A 23,485-nucleotide genomic window follows, 5' to 3' on the forward strand; every position below is an offset into this window, starting at 1 on the left:
ACATACTTCTGGATTGAAAAAAATATCATTAACCGGGGGTCCACTGTATTTGTATACTCTAAATAGATCAGCAAAATGTAGAGTAGAATGGTTTTTGGGGATTTGATATGCTGTAGGAATGTAGGCAATAGGAACATTCTATAAAGGAATTTAGGAAAGCTGATTAGCTACTCTTGAATTCTAAGGGCAGGAATTAAAGTGCTAGTACTGAAGAATTTTTCAAATGTTGGATTTCTTTTGATTGTTGTAGTTTTGGTATCCCTTTTTATCTGAAAAGACAGCTATGTAAAGATTATTAGTGAAAGTGCTCTTTATTTGGATTATTCTTTATTAGAGGGGAAATGACCATTATTATTGCCAACCAGACTAGTCAGAAGATTAGAAAAAACTCATATTTTTTCAGAAAATAATGCTTGATGTATGTACTTTTTTCTTAGTAATTGGTGGTGGAGGTCCAGCACTGGATGGTGGGAACAATGGAGTCAACCTCAACCCCACCATTATTACCAACAGCACTACCACCACACCTCCCAACAACAACATCAACGGAAATTCCATCACAAACAACAAAAACAAAAATATCAACAACAACCCCAATGTAAGCAGTATATCTATTACTTCCACAACCAGTACTGCCACCACAAGCACCAGCACTTCAGTCGGCAACCTCAGCAGCAACTCTTCGAGCAACAAAGCCACCAGTGGCACCACCACCATCACCACTACTCCCAACATCATAAATCACCTCACCACAAACAGCACCACAACCACCACACCCACCAGCAACATAAGCAATGGGAACAACAATCTAAGCAACAGCAACAAACCGTGGAGCAGTGCAGCAGCAGGTGGAGCAATTCCTGGTGGTTCCCCCGGGGCACCACTCCCACTGGATGGTGGGCCCCTACAGTCCTCCTCAGTCCAACAGTCGCCGTTTTTTCATCGGGAGTTCCCCAAACTTGGTGGTGGCAACTCGCTAGCAGAGTCTTCGCAACAGTATGGGCCTGGGCCCAGCTTAAGGCCTCAAAGTAAGTATTTTGGTTATTAAATTTAAATCTCATTTTTACTTGTTGAACATACTTAACCCTTTCAGGGTCGACAGGCCCTCTCCGAGACTTGTTCTCAGGGTCGCCCAAATTTAAAAAAAAAAAAAAAAAAAAAAAATATGAAAAGATAAGAGAATCTTTTCCCGATCATAATGACACCAAAAGTATGAAATTTGATGGAAAACTTACGGAATTATGCTTTCGCAAAGTTAGTGGTCTCGATGATGTTTACTCATCGGCAATTTCGCCCACTTTAAGCCCTATTTTCGGCCAATTCCAATGAACTAGTCGACAAAAATCATGAACATTTCGCTAGAACTCCATTTTTTCTATCGAATGACTGCAAGAAACCACCCATACACCGATTTCACCTATCCAATACAGTGGTCAGAATTTAGCAATTTTGCCAATTTCACACAAATTTCAAAAGATGCCAATTTCCAAATAGGGTCCAGAATAAACAAGAAAGACATTCCTGGCACTAAAATGACATTTCCTCGGTTCATTAGTCACGTCCCAACGCCCCTCTTACATTCTTTTGCTTTCCACTTTGAATTTTTATTCTCACTAAACATATAAGATTTACTGTTGTGCAGACTACTGCATTAGTGTAAAAAATGGTATAAATAATATCGGCACACTTGTGAAAGAATATTAGATTCGCCAGTTGACATGTTTTGGATGCTTAGCATGATTTGTTTACTTTTGAACTTTGGTAAAAATCAAACATTTCTGCTACTTTGAGCTCAATTTCAAGGTACTTTTCATTGTAAAATCAGTCGAATTCATCTCAATTTCTGTAATATGTTTTCCATTCTATACAATGAGACCAGGAAAACTAGAACACAACAATAAATACCATACGAAAATACAGTGCAAAATCGCTGTTTTAATCCAAAAACTTTTTCTCATTACGCACTGTGCGCTGCAGGATTTTTTTTATACTGCGCACACTGACCACATAGACCCGTTCTTTCATATGTAGGCCTACCAGCTTTCTCTCACTAGATTTGAGGGCGCTAGAATTTAGGTGCACTAGTATGTCAAAAACCCTGGTGCGTAAGCCGTACTAGTACGGTCGAAACCCTGAAAGGGTTAAATTTCCCAAGGTTTCAGTACATATATGGTGGATGATCATATTTTGCATGGGGGAAGTTCGTGAGGCAGTAGGTAAAATAAAAGCAGGTAAGGCAGCTGGGATTGATGGGATAAAGATAGAAATGTTAAAAGCAGGTGGGGATATAGTTTTGGAGTGGTTGGTGCTATTATTTAATAAATATATAGAAGAGAGTAAGGTACCTAGGGATTGGCAGAGAGCATGCATAGTTCCTTTGTACAAAGGCAAAGGGGACAAAAGAGAGTGCAAAAATTATAGGGGGATAAGTCCCTTGAGTATACCTGGTAAAGTGTATGGTTGAGTTGTTAGTGAAAGAATTAAGAGTAAAATGGTGAATAGGATAGCAGATGAACAAGGAGGCTTTAGGAAAGGTAGGGGGTGTGTGGGGACCAGGTGTTTACAGTGAAACATACAAATGAACAGTATTTAGATAAAGCTAAAGAGGTTTTTGTGGCATTTATGGATTTGGAAAAGGCGTATGACAGGGTGGATAGGGGGGGCAATGTGGCAGATGTTGCAGGTGTATGGTATAGGAGGTAGGTTACTGAAAGCAGTAAAGAGTTATTACGAGGATAGTGAGGCTCAAGTTAGAGTATGTAAGAAAGAGGGAGATTATTTCCCAGTAAAAGTAGGCCTTAGACAAGGATGTGTGATGTCACCGTGGTTGTTCAATATATTTATAGATGGGGTTGTAAGAGAAGTAAATGCGAGGGTCTTGGCAAGAGTTGTGGAGTTAAAACATAAAGAATCACACATAAAGTGGGAGTTGTCACAGTTGCTCTTTGCTGATGACACTGTGCTCTTGGGAGATTCTGAAGAGAAGTTGCAGAGATTGGTGGATGAATTTGGTAGGGTATGTAAAAGAAGAAAATTAAAAGTGAATACAGGAAAGAGTAAGGTTATGAGGATAAAAAGATTAGGTGATGAAAGATTGGATATCAGATTGGAGGGGGAGAGTATGGAGGAGGCGAATGTATTCAGATATTTGGGAGTGGAAGTGTCAGCGGATGGGTCTATGAAAGATGAGGTGAATCATAGAATTGATGAGGGGAAAAGGGTGAGCGGTGCACTTAGGAGTCTGTGGAGACAAAGAACTTTGTCCTTGGAAGCTAAGAGGGGAATGTATGAGGGTATAGTTTTACCAATGCTCTTGTATGGGTGTGAAGCATGGGTGATGAATGTTGCAGCGAGGAGAAGGCTGGAGGCAGTGGAGATGTCATGTCTGAGGGCAATGTGTGGTGTGAATATAATAGAGAGATTTCGTAGCTTGGAAGTTAGGAGGAGGTGCGGGATTGCCAAAACTGTTGTCCAGAGGGCTGAGGAAGGGTTGTTGAGGTGGTTCGGACATGTAGAGGAAATGGAGCAAAACAGAATGACTTCAAGAGTGTATCAGTCTGTAGTGGAAGGAAGGTGGGGTAAGGGTCGGCCTAGGAAAGGTTGGCGGGAGGGGGTAAAGGAGGTTTTGTGTGCGAGGGGCTTGGACTTCCAGCGGGCATGCGTGAGCATGTTTGATAGGAGTGAATGGAGACAAATGGTTTTTAATACTTGACATGCTGTTGGAGTGTGAGCAAAGTAACATTTATGAAGGGATTCAGGGAAACCGACAGACCGGACTTGAGTCCTGGAGATGGGAAGTACACTGCCTGCACTCTGAAGGAGGGGTGTTAATGTAGTTTAAAAACTGTAGTGTAAAGCACCCTTCTGGCAAGACAGTGATGGAGTGAATGATGGTGAAAGTTTTTCTTTTTCAGGCCACCCTGCCTTGGTGGGAATCAGCCAGTGTGTTAATAAATAAATACACTCCTGAAAACTGCACTACCAGTGATATGTACAACTTGTGGAGTGAAAACCACGGGGAAAATATAGGGTCGTGTTCTTAGGTCTTGAAGGGAGCCATAAAATTTTTTTTAATGTTATGATGATTAAAAAATAATGAATTCTGAACTTGAGTGAGGTTTACACAGTGAAAAGGAATAGTACATGTAGCTAAAAGAAAATGGGTACATGAATACTGTAGAATATTTGTTATATACCTCCTTGTCAAGAAATTTTAATGAAAATAAGGAAAAAAATTTTGGAGTGAGTTAAACAAGTTAAGAAAGCCTAGGGAACGAATGGATTTGTCAGTTAAAAACAGAGTAGGGGAGTTAGTAGATGGGAAGATGGAGAGAATATTTTGATGAGCTTCTGAATGCCGACGAAGAGAGCGAGGCGGTAATTTCATGCACTGGCCAGGGAGGTATACCATATTTTAGGAGTAAAGAAGAGCAGGATGTGAGTGTGGGGGAGGTGCGTGAGGCATTACGTAGAATGAAAGGGGGTAAAGCAGCTGGAACTGATGGGATCATGACAAATGTTAAAAGCAGGGGGGATATAGTGTTGAAGTGGTTGGTACTTTCGTTTAATAAATGTATGAAAGAAGGGAAGGTACCTAGGGATTGGCTGAGAGCATGTATAGTCCTTTTATATAAAGGGAAGGGGGACAAAAGAGATCGTAAAAATTATAGAGGAATAAGTTTATTGAGTATACCAGGAAAAGTGTATGGTAGGGTTATTATTGAAAGAATTAGAGGTAAGGCAGAATGTAGGATTGCGGACGAGCAAGGAGGTTTCAGAGTGGGTAGGGGATGTGTAAATCAAGTGTTTACATGGAAGCATATATGTGAACAGTATTTAGATAAAGGTAGGGAAGTTTTTATTGCATTTATGTATTTAGAAAAGGCATATGATAGGGCAATGTGTGGTGTAATTATTATGCAGAAAATTCGGAGTGTGGAAATTAGGAGAAGGTGTGGAGTTAATAAAAGTATTAGTCTGAGGGCTGAAAAGGGGTTGTTGAGGTGGTTTGGTCATTTAGAGAGAATGGTTCAAAGTAGAATGACATGGAGAGCATTTAAATCTGTAGAAGGAAGGCGGGGTAGGGGTCGTCCTCGAAAAGGTTGGAAGGAAGTGGTAAGGGAGGTTTTGTGGGCGAGGGGCTTGGACTTCCAGCAGGCGTGCATGAGTGTGTTCGATAGGAGTGAATGGAGACGAATGGTATTTAGGACTTGACGATCTGTTGGAGTGTGAGCAGGGTAATATTTAGTGAAGGGATTCAGGGAAACCGGTTATTTTTATATAGCCGGACTTGAGTCCTGGAAATGGGAAGTACAGTGCCTGCGCTCTAAAGGAGAGGTTTTGGGATATTAGCAGTTTGGAGGGATATGTTGTGTATCTTTATACGTATATGCTTCTAAACTGTTGTGTTCTGAGCACCTCTGCAAAAACAGTGATTGTGTGTGAGTGAGGTGAAAGTGTTGAATGATGATGAAAGTATTTTCTTTTTGGGGATTTTCTTTTTTTGGGTCACCCTGCCTTGATGGGAGACGGCCGACTTGTTGAAAAAAAAAAAAAGTTTACTGAGTATACCAGGAAAAGTGTATGGTAGGGTTATTATTGAAAGAATTAGAGGTAAGACAGAATGTAGAATTACAGATAAGCAAGGAGGTTTTAGAGTGGGTAGGGGATGTGTAGATCTCGTGTTTACATTGAAGCATGTATGTGAACAGTATTTAGATAAAGGTAGGGAAATTTTTATTGCATTTCTGGATTTAGAAAAATCATATGATAGTGGATAGGAGAGCAGTGTGGCAGATGTTGCAAGTATATGGAATAGGTGGTAAGTTAATAAATGCTGTAAAGAGTTTTTATGAGGATAGCGAGGCTCAGGTTAGGGTGTGTAGAAGAGAGGGAGAATACTTCCCGGTAAAAGTAGCTCTTAGACAGATGTGTGTAATGTCACCAGGGTTGTTTAATATATTTATAGATGGGGTTGTAAAAGAAGTAAATTATATGGTTTTCGGGAGAGGGGTGGGATTAAATTATGGGGAATTAAATACAAAATTGGAAGAGAGACAGTTACTTTTTGCTGATGATATTGTGCTTATGGGAGAGTCTAAAGAAAAATTGCAAAGGTTAGTGGATGAATTTCGGAGTGTGTGTAAAGGTAAAAAGTTGAAAGTGAACATATAAAGAATAAGGTGATAAGGGTATCAAATGATATAGATCAAGAAAAATTGGATATCAAATTGGGGAGGAGGAGTATGGAAGAAGTGAAAGTTTTCAGATATTTGGGAGTTGACGTATCAGCGGATGGATTTATGAAGGATGAGGTTAATCACAGAATTGATAAAGGAAAAAAGGTGAGTCGTGCATTGAGGTATATGTGGAGGCAAAAAATGTTATCTATGGAGGCAAAGAAGTGAATGTATGAAAGTATAATAGTACCAACACTCTTATATAAGTGTGAAGCTTGGGTTGTGAATGCTGCAGCGAGGAGGCGGTTGGAGGCAGTGGAGAAGTCCTGTCTAAGGGCAATGTGCGTGGTGTAAATATTATGCAGAAAATTCGGAGTGTGGAAATTAGGAGAAGGTGTGGAGTTAATAAAAGTATTAGTCAGAGGGCTGAAGAGGGGTTGTTGAGGTGGTTTGGTCATTTAGAGAGAATGGATCAAAGTAGAATGACATGGAGAGCGTATAAATCTGTAGGGAAAGGAAGGCGGGGTAGGGGCCGTCCTCGAAAAGGTTGGAGGGAGGGGGAAAAGGAGGTGTTGTGGGCGAGGGGTTTGGACTTCCAGCAAGCATGCGTGAGCGTGTTAGATAGGAGTGCATGGAGACAAATGGTATTTGGGATCTGACGAGCTGTTGGAGTGTGAGCAGGGTAATATTTAGTGAATGTGTTTCATCTGGTCCTAATGCCATAGATATTTCAGACACTTACCTGCAAATAGTGTAGGGAAAGATGTAAAAAAATTTTTGCCGTTCACTCAGAACATTAAAAAAAAGATGTTTTTTAAATATGTTCTGTTATGTATAATAATGACTAACATAAATATGTTTGGAGAAAGGCTAGAAGAGATGGTATAAAATTGTTTACTACCGAGAAAGTCATCTGCCACGTGTACTGAGGTCAGTATATAGTTTAGGCCCAGTGTATGGGAAACGTGAGTTCTATTTTTGTGTCTTCTCAGATTGTATATATGGCCTTGTTTATGTAATTTTTAACATTTTACTATGTGTACAAAGATAAGTGTAATTCACTAGTCAACGAATTGAAAGCAGTGTTATTATTGATAATGTAGTTTTGTAACATTGACATTATTTTGAACACTCTGGCATTGTGGGACATTACTTCTGTAATACCACATTTTTCTAAAATTTTCTTGTTACTTGACTCATTTGTGGAAAGTGTCTGCAGTGGGTTTTTTTTTTTTTTTTTTTTTTTTGCTGCTGCTTCATTCCTGATTTTACTAGCATTAAGCAATTGTAAATTAATTCATATCCTAATTGATCAGTGCTCTTAATTTAATCGGAAATGGAATATCAAATGAATATTAACCCTTTGACTGTCGCGGCCGTATATATACGTTTGCGAGGTACCGTGTTTGACGTATATATACTCATAAATTCTAGAGGCTTCAAATCAGGCAGGAGAAAGCTAGTAGGCCCACATGTGAGAGAATGGGTCTGTGTGGTCAGTGTGCACCACATAAAAAAAATCCTGGAGCAAGCAGTGCATAATGAGAAAAAAAAAACTCCGACCGTTTTTTTTAATTAAAATGCCGACTTTGTGGTCTATTTTCGTATAGTATTTGTGGTTGTATTCTCGTTTTCTTGGTCTCATTTGATAGAATGGAAACTATATTATAGAAATGGAGGTGATTTTGATTAATTTTACTATAAAAAGAACCTGGAAATGGAGCACAAAGTACAGGAAATGTTTGATTTTTGCCGATGTTCAAAAGTGAACAAATGATGTCATTGTCCAATAAATGTCCAAATAGCCATTCTAATACGCAGTCATGAATGGGTTGATGTAATTTTTACAATTATTACAGTATTGCAGTAGTCTGCATAACAGTAAATCTTCTATTTTTTGTTTGAATAAAATTTCAAAATAAAAAGCAAGAGTAATATCACAGGGACCTGGAGACATGACTGATGAACAAAGAAAATGTTATTTTAGAGCCAGGAATGTCTGCATTGTTCATTCTGGACCTTATTTTGAAATTGTCGTATTTTTTAATTTTCGTGAAATTGGCCAAATTGCAAATTTCTGACCATGTTATTGGGTAGTTGAAATCGGTAAATGGGCAGTTTCTTGTACTCAATCGATAGAAAAAATAGAGTTCTGAAGAAATAGTTATGAGTTTGGTTGACTGGAATAACGGAATTAGCCGAAAATGGGGCTCAAAGTGGGCGAAATTGCCAATTTTTAAATATCGCCGAAGTCGCTAACTTCGCGAGAGCGTAATTCCGTCAGTTTTCCATCAAATTTCGTTTTTTTGGTGTCTTTACAATCGGGAAAAGATTCTCTATCATTTCATAAGAAAAAATAATTTTTTTTTTTCGAATATTTTGCGACACCAGAAGCAACTTCAGGATTTGGCCCTTCGACAGTCAAAGGGTTAATATTTGAAGTCAATTTCCATTTGTTCTCACTTGCTGAACCTATTATATTTAATCAGAAAATTTCTCCTGCAGCGGAGGGCAGCTGGATCCAGGGTGGGGGTCGTGGAGTGGCGCAGCTGCCGCAGGATGATCGCTTGCCCAGTCCACAGACTACAAGTACATTTAATGGTTAGATATTTTCTTTTTCAAAAGTAATAAAAAACTAATAATTATTATGATTATAGATTACAAAATTAAAAACAAATGTAGCAAGTTTATCCTAAAGAGGTTCATTTAGTGGAATAGGAATATGAAAGTTATGATTTATTAACCATTTTTTAAGTGGATAATTACAGTGGAACCTCCTCCTACGAACACCCTACTATGCGAATTTTTCAGGATACGAACTGTCGTTTGGTTGATTTTTTGCTTCCGGATACAAATGAAATTTCAGGATGTGAACTTCCCCCTCAAGGGAGGTTCCTTAAATAAACATATAAATAAATAAAATATTTATTTCTAAAGGAGGAGTAGCAATAATGTTGAAGGATAAGTTATGACAGGAAAAGAGGGACTATAAATGTATTAATTCAAGGATTATGTGGAGTAAAATAAAGGTTGGATGTGAAAAGTGGGTTATAATAAGCATATATGAACCTAGAGAAGAGAGAAGTGTAGAGGGGAGAGAGATTTTGGGAAATGTTGAGTGAATTCGTGGAGAGTTTTGAACCAAGTGTGAGAGTAATGGTGGTTGGGGATTTCAATGCTAAAGTGGGTAAAAATGTTGTGGTGGGAGTAGTAGGTAAATTTGGGGTGCCAGGGGTAAATGAAAATGGGGAGCCTTTAATTGAGCTATGTATAGAAAGAGGTTTGGTAATAAGTAATACATATTTTATGAAGAAGAGGATAAATAAATATGCAAGGTATGATATAGCACGTAATGAAAGTAGTTTGTTAGATTATGTATTGGTGGATAAAAGGCTGATGGGTAGGCTCCAGGATGTACACGTTTATAGAGGGGCAACTGAGATATCGGATCATTATTTAGTTGTAGCTACAGTTAGAGTAAGAGGTAGATTGGACAAGAGGAAAATGGCAACAATAAGCAAGAGGGAGGTGAAAGTGTATAAACTAAGGGAGGAGGAAGTTTGGGTGAGATACAAGCAACTATTGGCAGAAAGGTGGGCTGGTACAAGTATGAGTAGTGCCAGGGTTGAAGAGGGTTGGAATAGTTTTAAAAATGCAGTATTAGAATGTGGGGCAGAAGTTTGTGGTTATAGGAAGGTGGGTGCAGGAGGAAAGAGGAGTGATTGGTGGAATGATGAAGTAAAGGGTGTGATAAAAGAGAAAAAGTTAGCTTATAAGAAGTTTTTACAAAGCAGAAGTGTTATAAGAAGAGCAGAGTACATGGAGAGTAAAAGAAAGGTGAAGAGAGTGCAAAAGGAGAGCAGATGATAGAGTGGGAGAGGCACTGTCAAGAAATTTTAATGAAAATAAGAAAAAATTTTGGAGTGAGTTTAACAAGTTAAGAAAGCCTAGAGAAGGAATGGATTTGTCAGTTAAAAACAGAGTAGGAGAGTTAGTAGATGGGGAGATGGAGGTTTTGGGTAGATGGCGAGAATATTTTGAGAAACTTTCAAATGTCAACGAAGAAAGGGAAGCGGTAATTTCATGCAACAGCCAGGGAGGTATACCATCTTTTAGGAGTGAAGAAGAACAGGATGTGAGTGTGGGGGAGGTGTGTGAGGCATTATGTAGAATGAAAGGGGGTAAAGCAGCTGGAACTGACAGGATCATGACAGAAATGTTGGAGTGGTTGGTACTTTTGTTTAATAAATGTATGAAAGAGGAGAAGGTACCTAGGGATTGGCAGAGAGCATGTATAGTCCTTTTATATAAAGGGAAGGGGGACAAAAGAGATTGTAAAAATTATAGAGGAATAAGTTTACCGAGTATACCAGGAAAAGTGTACGGTAGGGTTATAATTGAAAGAATTAGAGGTAAGACAGAATGTAGGATTGCGGATGAGCAAGGAGGTTTCAGAGTGCATAGGGGATGTGTAGATCAAGTATTTACATTGAAGCATATATGTGAACAGTATTTAGATAAAGGTAGGGAAGTTTTTATTGCATTTATGGATTTAGAAAAGGCATATGATAGTGAATAGGGGAGCAATATGGCAGATGTTGCAAGTATATGGAGTAAGTGGTAAGTTATTAAATGCTGTAAAGAGTTTTTATAAGGATAGTGAGGCTGAGGTTAGGGTATTGTTTATTATGTCATATTAGATGAATTGTGATAGATAACTAAGTTGTAGAGTTGATATTAGCATTATTTTGTCATGCCTCCTGAGAGGCTGGAATGGATTAATTGCATTTCAATTAATTTAAATGAGGAAAATTGACTCAGCATGCGAACAAATCAGGATACGAACAAGGTCAAGGAACGGATAAAGTTCGTAGGCCGAGGTTCCACTGTACTGTCAATAATAAACTATACCTACATGGTGAAGCATAAATATCAGGATGTGATTACAGTGGAACCTTGGTTGTTGACTACATTACTTGTTGAACAAATTGGTTTTCAAACTAGGAATTCAAGAGAAAAATGTCCTGGTTTTCATACGTTGTCTTCGTTGTCAACTGAAATGTGAATGGCTCAGGTCATGTGCTCACTAACTCTCGTGCTGTAAACATCTCTTGAGCTTTTGTTGTGTGTCTTGTAAACTTTTTTGTTATTTTGCAGTTTTGGTGCCATATATAAAAAAAAAAAAAAAACTGGCTTTAATTTTTTCCGAAGGGGAAAAAAGAAGCATACACACCCTACTCTCCTTTTACAAAAAAAAAAAAAAAAAAAAAAAAAAAATCCCCGCTCTCTCGCCTTTCCCCTCCCTAGGAGTCATTATTTGTGAAAAAACGAGGCAGTTGCATGATCTGAAAAACACCCCGGAACAATTGCTGAAACTCAATCCTTCAAGGCTAGTAGGGGTTGGTTTGATAATTTTACGAAAAGTGGCATTCATAGTATGGCTAAGCATGGGGAGGTTGCCAGTACTGATGAAGTGGCTGTTGAAGTGTTACTGAATTTGAAGAGTACATAAAGGCTGAGGGGTTTGTCCCCCAACAAGTGTTTGTGACCAAACAGGCATCTTCTGGAAGAAAATGCCCAAGATGATTTACATAGCTGAAAAGGAAGAGTCAGTGCCAGGACAGGACACTGCACTGTCAGCAGTGGAGTGACACTCGTCTTACACCATGCTTCAAGGAATTTCATATATACTCCAGCATGTCTAAAACATTGCTGAAACCTATAAATACTATGTACATGTATAGTGTAAACTACCTAGGATAACCCCAAAAAATCCGGACAAAGTGCTATACTATGCTTGTAGACATAACGCATAATAAACATGGCTGGTAAGTAATACGCATTTTCACTTATTCAGGAATCAGTCGTGGTGACTCTGCATTGTGTGTAATACTTATTGGTTCACGAGTGGCTCTGTGACAGAGAAAAGTAGACAGAGACAGAAAGACAGATAAACAGAGTGCTAGACAGGCATACAGACATGTTTTTGTAACATTGAAAACAAACAAAGCCAAGGCAGTGCTCGATCATCAAGTGTCACTCCATTGCTGCACTGTCAGCAGTGGAGCTTGTGACTATTTGAGTATTATTTCAATACCTAATATTAATGTCAGAACAAAGATTGCCTATGAAATCACAAGAACTACTACAAATTGTAATTATCAAAACATAAAAATTTTATAAATTCAGAAAAGAGAAAGAAAAAGGTATATCGGTAACATTTCTGTAAGTGGCAGGACTCTGTTGCCTCCATGTAGAAAAATGCCCTTTTTATTTTAATTTTTTTTTTTTTCAAAATATTCAGAGTGCTGTGCAAGAGAGCATAGACCTACATTTGGACCATTAAGGAGTTAAATCTTCTACACTATGAGCAAGTTTGCGAGCAGGGGTCTCGACTCTCAAGGGGTTAATGGTCCAGGTTAGACCGAAATATTGTCATACATTCGTCTCGTGTATGTGGGTTATTGGTGTATAGTGTAATGTATGGTATTATTGTGTACACAGTCAAAAAAAAAAAAAAAACTTATCTGCTGCTGTTGTCATGAGAATAATGGTACTATATCTTGGCAAGGGGCATATTTTATCTGAAGATGTAGTGCGGATGACAAGAAACAGATGATTGCTGATGTTGTGAACGAAAAGAAGTTGAATGTCCTGGCCCTAAGCGAAACAAAGCTGAAGGGGGTAGGGGAGTTTCGGTGGGGGGAAATAAATGGAATTAAATCTGGAGTATCTGAGAGAGTTAGAGCAAAGGAAGGGGTAGCAGTAATGTTGAAGGATCAGTTATGGAAGGAGAAAAGAGAATATGAATGTGTAAATTCAAGAATAATGTGGATTAAAGTAAAGGTTGGATGCGAAAAGTGGGTCATAATAAGCGTGTATGCAGCTGGAGAATAGAGAGGAATGTAGAGGAGAGAGAGAGATTTTGGGAACTGTTAAGTGAATGTATAGGAGCCTTTGAACCAAGTGAGAGAGTAATTGTGGTAGGGGACCTGAATGCTAAAGTAGGAGAAACTTTTAGAGAGGGTGTGGTAGGTAAGTTTGGGGTGCCAGGTGTAAATGAAAATGGGAGCCCTTTGATTGAACTTTGTATAGAAAGGAGTTTAGTTATAGGTAATACATATTTTAAGAAAAAGAGGATAAATAAGTATACAAGATATGATGTAGGGCGAAATGACAGTAGTTTGTTGGATTATGTATTGGTAGATAAAAGACTGTTGAGTAGACTTCAGGATGTACATGTTTATAGAGGGGCCACAGATATATCAGATCACTTTCTAGTTGTAGCTACACTGAGAGTAAAAGGTAGATGGGATACAAGGAGAATAGAAGCATCAGGGAAGAGAGAGGTGAAGGTTTATAAACTAAAAGAGGAGGCAGTTAGGGAAAGATATAAACAGCTATTGGAGGATAGATGGGCTAATGAAAGCATAGGCAATGGGGTCGAAGAGGTATGGGGTAGGTTTAAAAATGTAGTGTTAGAGTGTTCAGCAGAAGTTTGTGGTTACAGGAAAGTGGGTGCGGGAGGGAAGAGGAGCGATTGGTGGAATGATGATGTAAAGAGAGTAGTAAGGGAGAAAAAGTTAGCATATGAGAAGTTTTTACAAAGTAGAAGTGATGCAAGGAGGGAAGAGTATATGGAGAAAAAGAGAGAGGTTAAGAGAGTGGTGAAGTAATGTAAAAAGAGAGCAAATGAGAGAGTGGGTGAGATGTTATCAACAAATTTTGTTGAAAATAAGAAAAAGTTTTGGAGTGAGATTAACAAGTTAAGGAAGCCTAGAGATCAAATGGATTTGTCAGTTAAAAATAGGAGAGGAGAGTTATTAAATGGAGAGTTAGAGGTATTGGGAAGATGGAGGGAATATTTTGAGGAATTGTTAAATGTTGACGAAGATAGGGAAGCTGTGATTTCGTGTATAGGGCAAGGAGGAATAACATCTTGTAGGAGTGAGGAAGAGCCAGTTGTGAGTGTGGGGGAAGTTCATGAGGCAGTAGGTAAAATGAAAGGGGGTAAGGCAGCCGGGATTGATTGGATAAAGATAGAAATGTTAAAAGCAGGTGGGGATATAGTTTTGGAGTGGTTGGTGCAATTATTTAATAAATGTATGGAAGAGGGTAAGGTACCTAGGGATTGGCAGAGAGCATGCATAGTTCCTTTGTATAAAGGCAAAGGGGACAAAAGAGAGTGCAAAACTTATAGGGGGATAAGTCTGTTGAGTATACCTGGTAAAGTGTATGGTAGTTATTGTTGAAAGAATTAAGAGTAAGACGGAGAATAGGATAGATGAACAAGGAGGCTTTAGGAAAGGTAGGGGGTGTGTGGACCAGGTGTTTACAGTGAAACATATAAGTGAAGAGTATTTAGATAAGGCTAAAGAGGTCTTTGTGGCATTTATGGATTTGGAAAAGGCGTATGACAGGGTGGATAGCGGGGCAATGTGGCAGATGTTGCAGGTGTATGGTGTAGGAGGTAGGTTACTGAAAGCAGTGAAGAGTTTTTACGAGGATAGTGAGGCTCAAGTTAGAGTATGTAGGAAAGGGAAATTATTTCCCAGTAAAAGTAGGCCTTAGACAAGGATGTGTGATGTCACCGTGGTTGTTTAATATATTTATAGATGGGATTGTAAGAGAAGTAAATGCAAGGGTCTTGGCAAGAGGTGTGGAGTTAAAAGATAAAGAATCACACATAAAGTGGGAGTTGTCACAGTTGCTCTTTGCTGATGACACTGCTCTTGGAAGATTCTGAAGAGAAGCTGCAGAGGTTGGTGGATGAATTTGGTAGGGTGTGCAAAAGAAGAAAATTAAAAGTGAATACAGGAAAGAGTAAGGTAATGAGGATAACAAAAAGATTAGGTGATTAAAGATTGGATATCTGATTGGAGGGAGAGAGTATGGAGGAGGTGAATGTACAGTGGACCCCCGGTTTAACGATATTTTTTCACTCCAGAAGTATGTTCAGGTGCCAGTACTGACCGAATTTGTTCCCATAAGGAATATTGTGAAGTAGATTAGTCCATTTCAGACCCCCAAACATACATGTACAAACGCACTTACATAAATTCACTTACATAATTGGTTGCATTCGGAGGTGATCGTTATGCGGGGGTCCACTGTATTCAGATGTTTGGGAGTGGACGTGTCAGCGGATGGGTCTATGAAAGATGAGGTGAATCATAGAATTGATGAGGGGAAAAGGGTGAGTGGTGCACTTAGGAGTCTGTGGAGACAAAGAACTTTGTCCTTGGAGGCAAAGAGGGGAATGTATGAGAGTATAGTTTTACCAACGCTTTTATATGGGTGTGAAGCATGAGTGATGAATGTTGCAGCGAGAAGGCTGGAGGCAGTGGAGATGTCATGTCTGAGGGCAATGTGTGGTGTGAATATAATGCAGAGAATTCATAGTTTGGAAGTTAGGAGGAGGTGCAGGATTACCAAAACTGTTGTCCAGAGGGTTGAGGAAGGGTTGTTGAGGTGGTTCGGACATGTAGAGAGAATGGAGCGAAACAGAGTGACTTCAAGAGTGTATCAGTCTGTAGTGGAAGGAAGGCGGGGTAGGGGTCAGCCTAGGAAAGGTTGGAGGGAAGGGGTAAAGGAAGTTTTGTGTGCGAGGGGCTTGGACTTCCAGCAAGCATGCGTGAGCGTGTTTGATAGGAGTGAATGGAGACAAATGGTTTTTAACCCTTTGAGGGCCCGTCCCGTAGATCTACGGCTTTAGGTTCAGGGTCCAAACCGTAGATCTACGTCATGAGCTCAGCTCACTCTGATAAACTGTGAGTGGTACATTTGGGCCTAGATGTGAGAGAATACATCTATGTGGTATGTGTGCACCACATAAAACAGATCCTGCAGCACGCTGTGTGTCATGAGAGAAAAAAACTGAAATCATGATTTTTCGATTAAAACAGCGACTTTGCAGTGTTTTTTCATATGTTTTTTATAGTTGTATTTGCGATTTCTTGGTCTCATTTGATAGAATGGAAAACATATTACAGAAGTCGAGATGATTTTGATTGGTTTTCGCACTGGAAATGGCTTGAAGCTGAGCTAAAAGTAGCAGAAATGTTAAATTTTTGCCGATATTCAAGAGTAAACAAACGACCTCACACGTCTAATACACGCCAGCTGGTGGGTCTAATATGCATTCACAAATATGGTGATGATATTTATGCAATTATTACAGTATTGCATAACAGTAAATCTTCTATTTTTTGGTGTGAATAAAAATTCATTATGTGAATAAAAAATCAAAATGGAATTTATTTGTAAAGCCTCAAAACGTAACTAATGAACAGAGGAAATGTTAGTTTAGTTCCAGGAATACCTACATTGTTTATTCTGGACCCTATTTTGAAATTGGAATATTTTGAACTTTGTGTTAAATTGGCCAAATTAACAATTTCCAATCACTTTAATTTGTAGTTGAAACAGTTGACTTGGCGATTTCTTGTGCTCAATCGATAGAATAGAAGTAATACTAGGGAAATAGCTAAGAATTTGGTTGACTGGAATAATGTAATTGGCCTAAAATGGGAGTCAAAGTCGGCAAAATTGCCGATTCGCAAATATCGCTGACACATCAAAATTCGCGAGAGCATAATTTCGTCAATTTTCCATCAAATTTCGTACTTTTTGTTTTATTACCTTCACAAAAAGATTCTCTACCATTTCATAAGAAAAAATAACAAATTTTTTTTTTTTAAAGTCTTGGACACTGGGGCACCACTTCAGATTTGGGCCTTGGACCCTGAAGGGGTTAATACTAGACGTGCTGTTGGAGTGTGAGCAAAGTAACATTTATGAAGGAGTTTAGGGAAACCGGCAGGCCGGACTTGAGTCCTGGAGATGGGAAGTACAGTGCCTGCACTCTGAAGGAGGGGTGTTAATGTTGCAGTTTAAAAACTGTAGTGTAAAGCACCTTTCTGGCAAGACAGTGATGGAGTGAATGATGGTGAAAGTTTTTCTTTTTCGGGCCACCCTGCCTTGGTGGGAATCGGCCAGTGTGTTAATAATAATAAAAAAAAAACAATAAAAAGATACACATGCCCCACAATACAGAAATGTGTGGGACAATGCAAGGAGTTAATCTCTGGAATTAGTAATTCTCAATTGTTGTATGTTGTAAACAAATATAATGACATCTACTTACTTCCACAATGCCAAGCACACAACACAATTTTTTAAAACTGAACAACAACAGCGCCAACCAATTTTCTGTGATATAGGCCTAACTAGGCCAATTGTGGCCATTTTAGCAGCTCTAGAATTTGAATAAATTTACATCAGTAGCATTTTCCTAGTTGGCCTAAATTTGTGATCGGTAGTTTGAGGGTTAATTTTGTATAGAAAGTATTGGAAGATGTCTCATTGCCACACTGATCTTTCTGATATTAATAGTGACATTATTGTGTTTATAGGAGAGGTGCTTCCCCCAAATCGCTCTGGGGGAATGGGACCAAGAGGAACCCCACCTGGTGGGCCTCCAATGGTGCCAGGAGGTCCCATCGGTCCCATGGGACCAGTTGCAACCCATGGACCCCAGTCCCATCAGTTCAGGGGAGTCACACCCCCATATGTAAGTATGGTTTATATTTTCATACTGCAGTAATATTTTATTACCTGGTCAGCTTTGTTGGTTATATGGTTTTGTCTTTTATGTACTTTGTGTCAGGAAGCGTACATAGAGCTTAGTCCATCCCAATTCTTATAAAAAATTTTTTAATAGATTTTTTTTTCAACAAGTCGGCCGTCTCCCACCGAGGCAGGGTGACCCAAAAAGAAAGAAAATCCTTAAAAAGAAAATACTTTCATCATCATTTAACACTTTCACCTCACTCACACATAATCACTGTTTTTGCAGAGGTGCTCAGAACACAACAGTTTAGAAGCATATACGTATAAAGATACACAACATATCCCTCCAAACTGCCAATATCCCAAACCCCTCCTTTAAAGTGCAGGCATTGTCCAAATAATATAATATAATAATAATACAATATAATAGATATAGTACTTAAAGTGAAAAAATTATAATTTAACACTTATTCCAGCCAGAAGAAAAGCAAAAGGACCCCCCATCCCCACCAAAAATTCAGGAAATTGGGAAAATCCTCAACACTTTTCTTATGCAAAATTTGAGCCATGTATTGGCCTTCTAGTAACGGGCATTAATGTACAGCTGACAAAGAAATCGTAAAAGAAAAGGATAAACTGTTGTTTTCCAATCCAATCGGCTCTGTGTGAATTGAAGACCTGGATAATGTTTTCATTCTCTCTGCCCAGCCTGTAAATTGTGTCTCACACATTAGCACAAATTCTTAAGACTTTGAAAAAGAAATAGACAACAGGCTTATGCACTCAGCTTCGAGGCCTAATTTCTGGAATTTGGTATTTTTAAAGATATGGAAAATACCATTAACATGAGCATCACTGTTCTTTGGAGGAGCTTAGAATCCAAAAGGGTTACTAGCCCGTTGCTCTCGGCAATTTAGTTGAGTTTTACAACACTCGTGGCTTAAGGAGGAAAGATTGGTGCTTTGAGGTATCTGTGGAGACAAAAAAAAACATTTCCATGGAGGCAAAGAAGGGAATGTATGTGAATATAGTGGTACCAACGCTCTTATGTGGGTGTGAAGCATGGGTTGTAAATGCTGCAGCAGGGAGGAGGCTCGAGGCAGTGGAGATGTCATGTCTAAGGGCAATGTGTGGTGTAAATGTTATGCAGAGAATTCGTAGTGTGGAAATTAGGAGGTGGTGTGGAGTTACTAAAAGTATTAGTCAGAAAGCTGAAGAGGGGTTGTTCAGGTGGTTTGGTCATTTAGAGAGAATGGAACAAAGTAGAATGACTTGAAGAGCCTCTAAATCTTTATGGGAAGGAAGGCAGGGTCATTCTAGGAAAGAGTGGAGGGAGGGGGTAAAGGAGGTTTAGTGGGTGAGGGGCTTGGACTTCCAGCAAGTGTGCATGAGTGTGTAAGGAGTGAATGGAGACATTGTGTTTGGGATCTGATGAGCTGTTGGAGTGTGAGCAGGGCAATATTTTGTGAAGGGATTCAGGGAAACTGGTTAGCTGGGCTTGAGTCTTGGAATTGGGTAGTACAATGCCTGCCCTTTAACCCTTTGAGGGTCGACAGGCCCTCTCCGAAACTCGTTCTCAGGGTCGGCCAAATTTCAAAAAAAAAAAATTATTTTTTCTTATGAAAAAAGTTTTTTTTTTCTAAACATTATAGGCTAAACAAAAAAATTTTAACGTCAATACTTACTGAGATATGGAGGTGTGAAATTTGCCAAAATTGAACAACATATGGTAACATCGCCGACTGCCGTCACCCGGTATTTTTCTATTTACTTTTTTATGTACTATTTTCAATTATTTTTCAATTTTTCTTTTTCTGAGTAACTTTTATGGCCTCTGAGGCCAACATGATCAGTATTTTGTAAGTTATTTCTTTTTCAATACTACACAATAAGGGCATAAACACTGTTGTCATTATTTTGTTTACAGAAAATATTTACACAAACAAACGATATGAAATGTTGTTTATTACTATTTTTCTATATTTTATATACACATATACAGTCACAGGGAATGTTTCTAGAAGTTCTGCAGCCTGTGGAAGTCTTTGAAACATGGTGTCATGCACAGTGGAGTTTTGTGCTCCTCACACATAAAACGAGTGTCTCTGCGTTGTTGTGTGCGTTTTTTTGTATGTGCACTGACGTAACACCTCTTCTGAGCCTTTTTCTTCAAAGCAGTAGCAGGCAGTTTTACCAGGAAGTGATCTCCATGCTTCAGACGAGCAGGTAGTTGTTGATAATTTGGTGGGCGGTCAATTGCAGGTGCTGTTCCTTGGTACTTGAATACTATTTGTCTGATGACAGACAAACAGAATTCGCCGTACTGTGGTTTGTTTCTGGTGCTCATCTTATACATATTATAAGCATTGAGCATGGAAATGTCCAGAAGATGGAAAAACAGTTTGATGTACCACTTATAACTCTTGCGAACACAATCAGCAAACCCAATCTGCATGTCATATTTGTCCACTGAATGCATGTTGAAGGTGTAATCAATCACAGCTGCAGGTTTTAGAATGGGTTCATTTCTCTCTCTATGCTGCCTGCCACTGTCTGCCATTTCATTAGGGTGAATTGATGACAACAGTGTGACATCTCGTTTGTCATGCCACCGAAATGCCATGATGTCATTGGCAGCAAACGCCTGCACCTCACCTCTACGAGTGCCAGCGTCAAACCTGGGCATATGTTTTCGATTTGCACACACTGTGCCACACACATCTGTCATGTTCACTCGCAAAAAATCACTGAGTGAGGGGCTTGTGTACCAGTTATCTGTATATAATATATGCCCCTTACCAAGGTATGGTTCTATCATTGTTCGAACCACATCACCTGAGATGCCCAGTAACTTCCTGGTATTTTGCAATGTATAACTTCCAGTGTACACAATAATATCCAATACCAGACCACTGTAACAATCACAAAGCACAAACAACTTTATACCAAAGCGTTTCCTCTTGCTTGGTATGTACTGCTTGAAAGAGAGTCTTCCTTTGAACAGAATCAAAGACTCGTCAATTACAAGCTTCCTGAAGGGATAAAAATGCGTACTGAATTTCTGTTTCAGATACACAAACACATTCCTAATCTTATATAACCTGTCAGTTCTGTCAGGCCTGGTTTTATCTGAGAAGTGAAGCATACGTAACATTAGCACAAATCGATTCACTGGCATTATATCACTGAAACCTGGTGTTGCAATCAGGGGGTCTGTTGACCAGTATGATTTCACTTTGTGCTTATACACATGTGGCATAAGCATTATTGTGGCAAAGAAAAGATACATCTCAGCCACAGTTGCCTCCTTCCACTGGTGTAGACGTGATTTTGGTGAAAGTAATGTGTTTGCCATGGTGTACTCGTAGTATGTGTTGCTTTCCATGACAATACTTTTCATCAGTGGTTCGTCAAAGAATAACTCGAAACATTCCAGTTCAGTGGCATTGTTCCCAAGTGCACAAGATGGCCGTATTCCACTTTGGCTGCCATCAAACTGGTGGGGATTTGGAACAAAATTGACAGCTTCCTGCCAATCCCAGGTGCGGTCTGCTGGTGGGTACTGGACAATGACAGGTGGTTGTGGTTGTGGAGGTTGTGGTTGTGGAGGCTGGTGTGGTGGGGGAGTGGGGGGTGGTGGCCTTTGTTCTAGATCAGCTGAGGCAGCGGCGTGGGTGGCAGCGTGGGTGGCAGCATGGCCCACTGCTGGTGCCTCACCGCCGGCACCACTACCACCACGCACATTTTCCATCCCAATTGCAACAGTATCTTTGTCATTTTCACTGTCTGTTCCTGTTGTACAGCCACGGGATGTACTCCGAGATACACTCCTTCCCCTTGGTATAACATATGGCACACTACCAGAGCGCATATATTGTCGTATATACTGACGCTTCACTGGGGAATATTGCACTTCACTATCACTACTGGAACTAGTTTGAAGAGCTTGTAGTTCATATTCACTATCACTATCATCACCCATGCTCTCATCTGAGTCTGGGATTTGGGAAAATAGAAGTTTCCTCTTGGGTTCTGGAACAACTGAACGTGAACACGAGGGCCCAGCACCAGAGGTGGAAGGCTGAGGGTCGTCTGGGTTTTCTTCACTATTACCGATATTATGGTCATTAGTTTCGGTCAAAACCTCACTAAAACCACGAAACTCATCTTCACTGGCACTTCCATCACTATTAGAACTGTCACTGGGGAACAAAAGTGTCCCAATTCGCCGAGGAGTGAGGAGCTTCTTACCGCGAGGCATGGTGGACATTGTTTACTAAGAGGGCATTCCCACAATGCACCACTGGGTCCCAGATTTTTTTTCTACCGCGCACACCGACCACGCAGACCCATTCTCTCACACCTAGGCCTACCAGCCTTTTCGCGCGAGATTTGAGGCCGCTAGAATTTATGCGTACTAGTACATCAAAAACCCCTACGCGTAAGACGTACTTGTACGACGAAAACCCTCAAAGGGTTAAAGGAGGGGTTTCAGATATTAACTGTCATATCTGAGCAGCTCTGCAAAGACATTGATTATGTATGAATAATGGTGAAAGTGTTGAATGATGATGAAAGTTTTTTTTTTTCTTTTTTGGGTCACCCTGCTTCGGTGGGAAACAGCCAACATGTATTAAAAAAAAAAAAAAAAAGACAAATATGACCATGGAGTAATAGCTCATAAATTGAAGGCAGTAGATAAAACAGGAAAGGTGGGGAAATGATATTGACATTTCTAATAGGAGTAATAGACCTGGTCATGGACCTGGCCGTGGAGCATTGGGCCTAGAAACACTCTTCAGGTATACATAATACCTCTACTGTTTCTCATTGTCATGGCAGACAGATAAACAATAGGTCATAGCTTTGTATCATTTTTTGCAGATAATAGCAAGTTAAGATTGAAAGTGGCCCAGTTAGAAGATAAGATACAGTAAAATTACATTTGGATAGCAACAGAGCCTTCCAATGACAAATAACAATGACAGTGTTCAGTGGTGACAGATTTAATTGCTTAGATATGGGAAGAATGAAGAAGTAAAAATTTTCACTGCACATTAAATGCAGGTGGATTATCTCATAAAACATAAGAAACTGATAAAAAACTTTGAATAATATCAGTTGCTATGGCAGTCAGAAAATTAACAAGGTGGATGCTGAGAACTTTCAAAACAAAAGATAAAATACCAATAATTCTTCAGAGAACTTTGATCTTACTCTAGAATATTGTCCTGTGCTCACATCTCAGTTTGAAGGAGAGGAGACATCAGGCTGGAAAATGTGCAGAGATTGTTTACTGCTCAGTCAATAAAGCATTAAATGGGAACGCATCACAGTGCTGTATTTTTAATGTACTCCCTGGAGCAAAGAGGAAAGAGATTTTATTTGGCCTGGTTTCAAATGTAGATACTACCATCAGAACTTAAAGGAATGAGAAATACGGGAGGAAATGTTTGAATATAATCATTGACAAGCAGAGGCACCATAGGTACAAAAAGAGAACACTGTCAACATTCATGGTCTGAGACTTTAAACTGCTACCAGTACTTGTCAAAAATATTGCTGAAACAAATGTAGAAGTGAAAAAGAAACTGAATCACTGTCTGCCAAGTGCCAGATCAATCAGGCTGTGATGGCTTTGTGAGTAAGTGGGCTGCTAACAGCAACTGCCTGGTTGAACAGGCATTCAAGGAAGCTTGGCCAAAAGGTTTGTACTTGATAGATTGGAAGGGGGC

General features: G+C 39.5%; 1 protein-coding gene across 3 annotated transcripts in view; it reads left to right on the forward strand.

The window, feature by feature from the left end:
- Nucleotides 1-23,485, forward strand: part of LOC128700294 (protein PRRC2C-like) — a 334,215-nt gene that overhangs the window by 54,909 nt on the left and 255,821 nt on the right. For all 3 annotated transcript variants that reach the window (XM_070100021.1, XM_070100022.1, XM_070100023.1), the window contains exons 5-7: nucleotides 438-1,028; nucleotides 8,685-8,780; nucleotides 17,594-17,751. In XM_070100021.1, coding sequence (XP_069956122.1) covers nucleotides 438-1,028; nucleotides 8,685-8,780; nucleotides 17,594-17,751 — 845 coding nt within the window. The remainder of the gene's footprint in view (nucleotides 1-437; nucleotides 1,029-8,684; nucleotides 8,781-17,593; nucleotides 17,752-23,485) is intronic.

This window comes from Cherax quadricarinatus, chromosome 71 (genome assembly GCF_038502225.1).
Source record: "Cherax quadricarinatus isolate ZL_2023a chromosome 71, ASM3850222v1, whole genome shotgun sequence".
NCBI lineage: Eukaryota > Metazoa > Arthropoda > Malacostraca > Decapoda > Parastacidae > Cherax > Cherax quadricarinatus.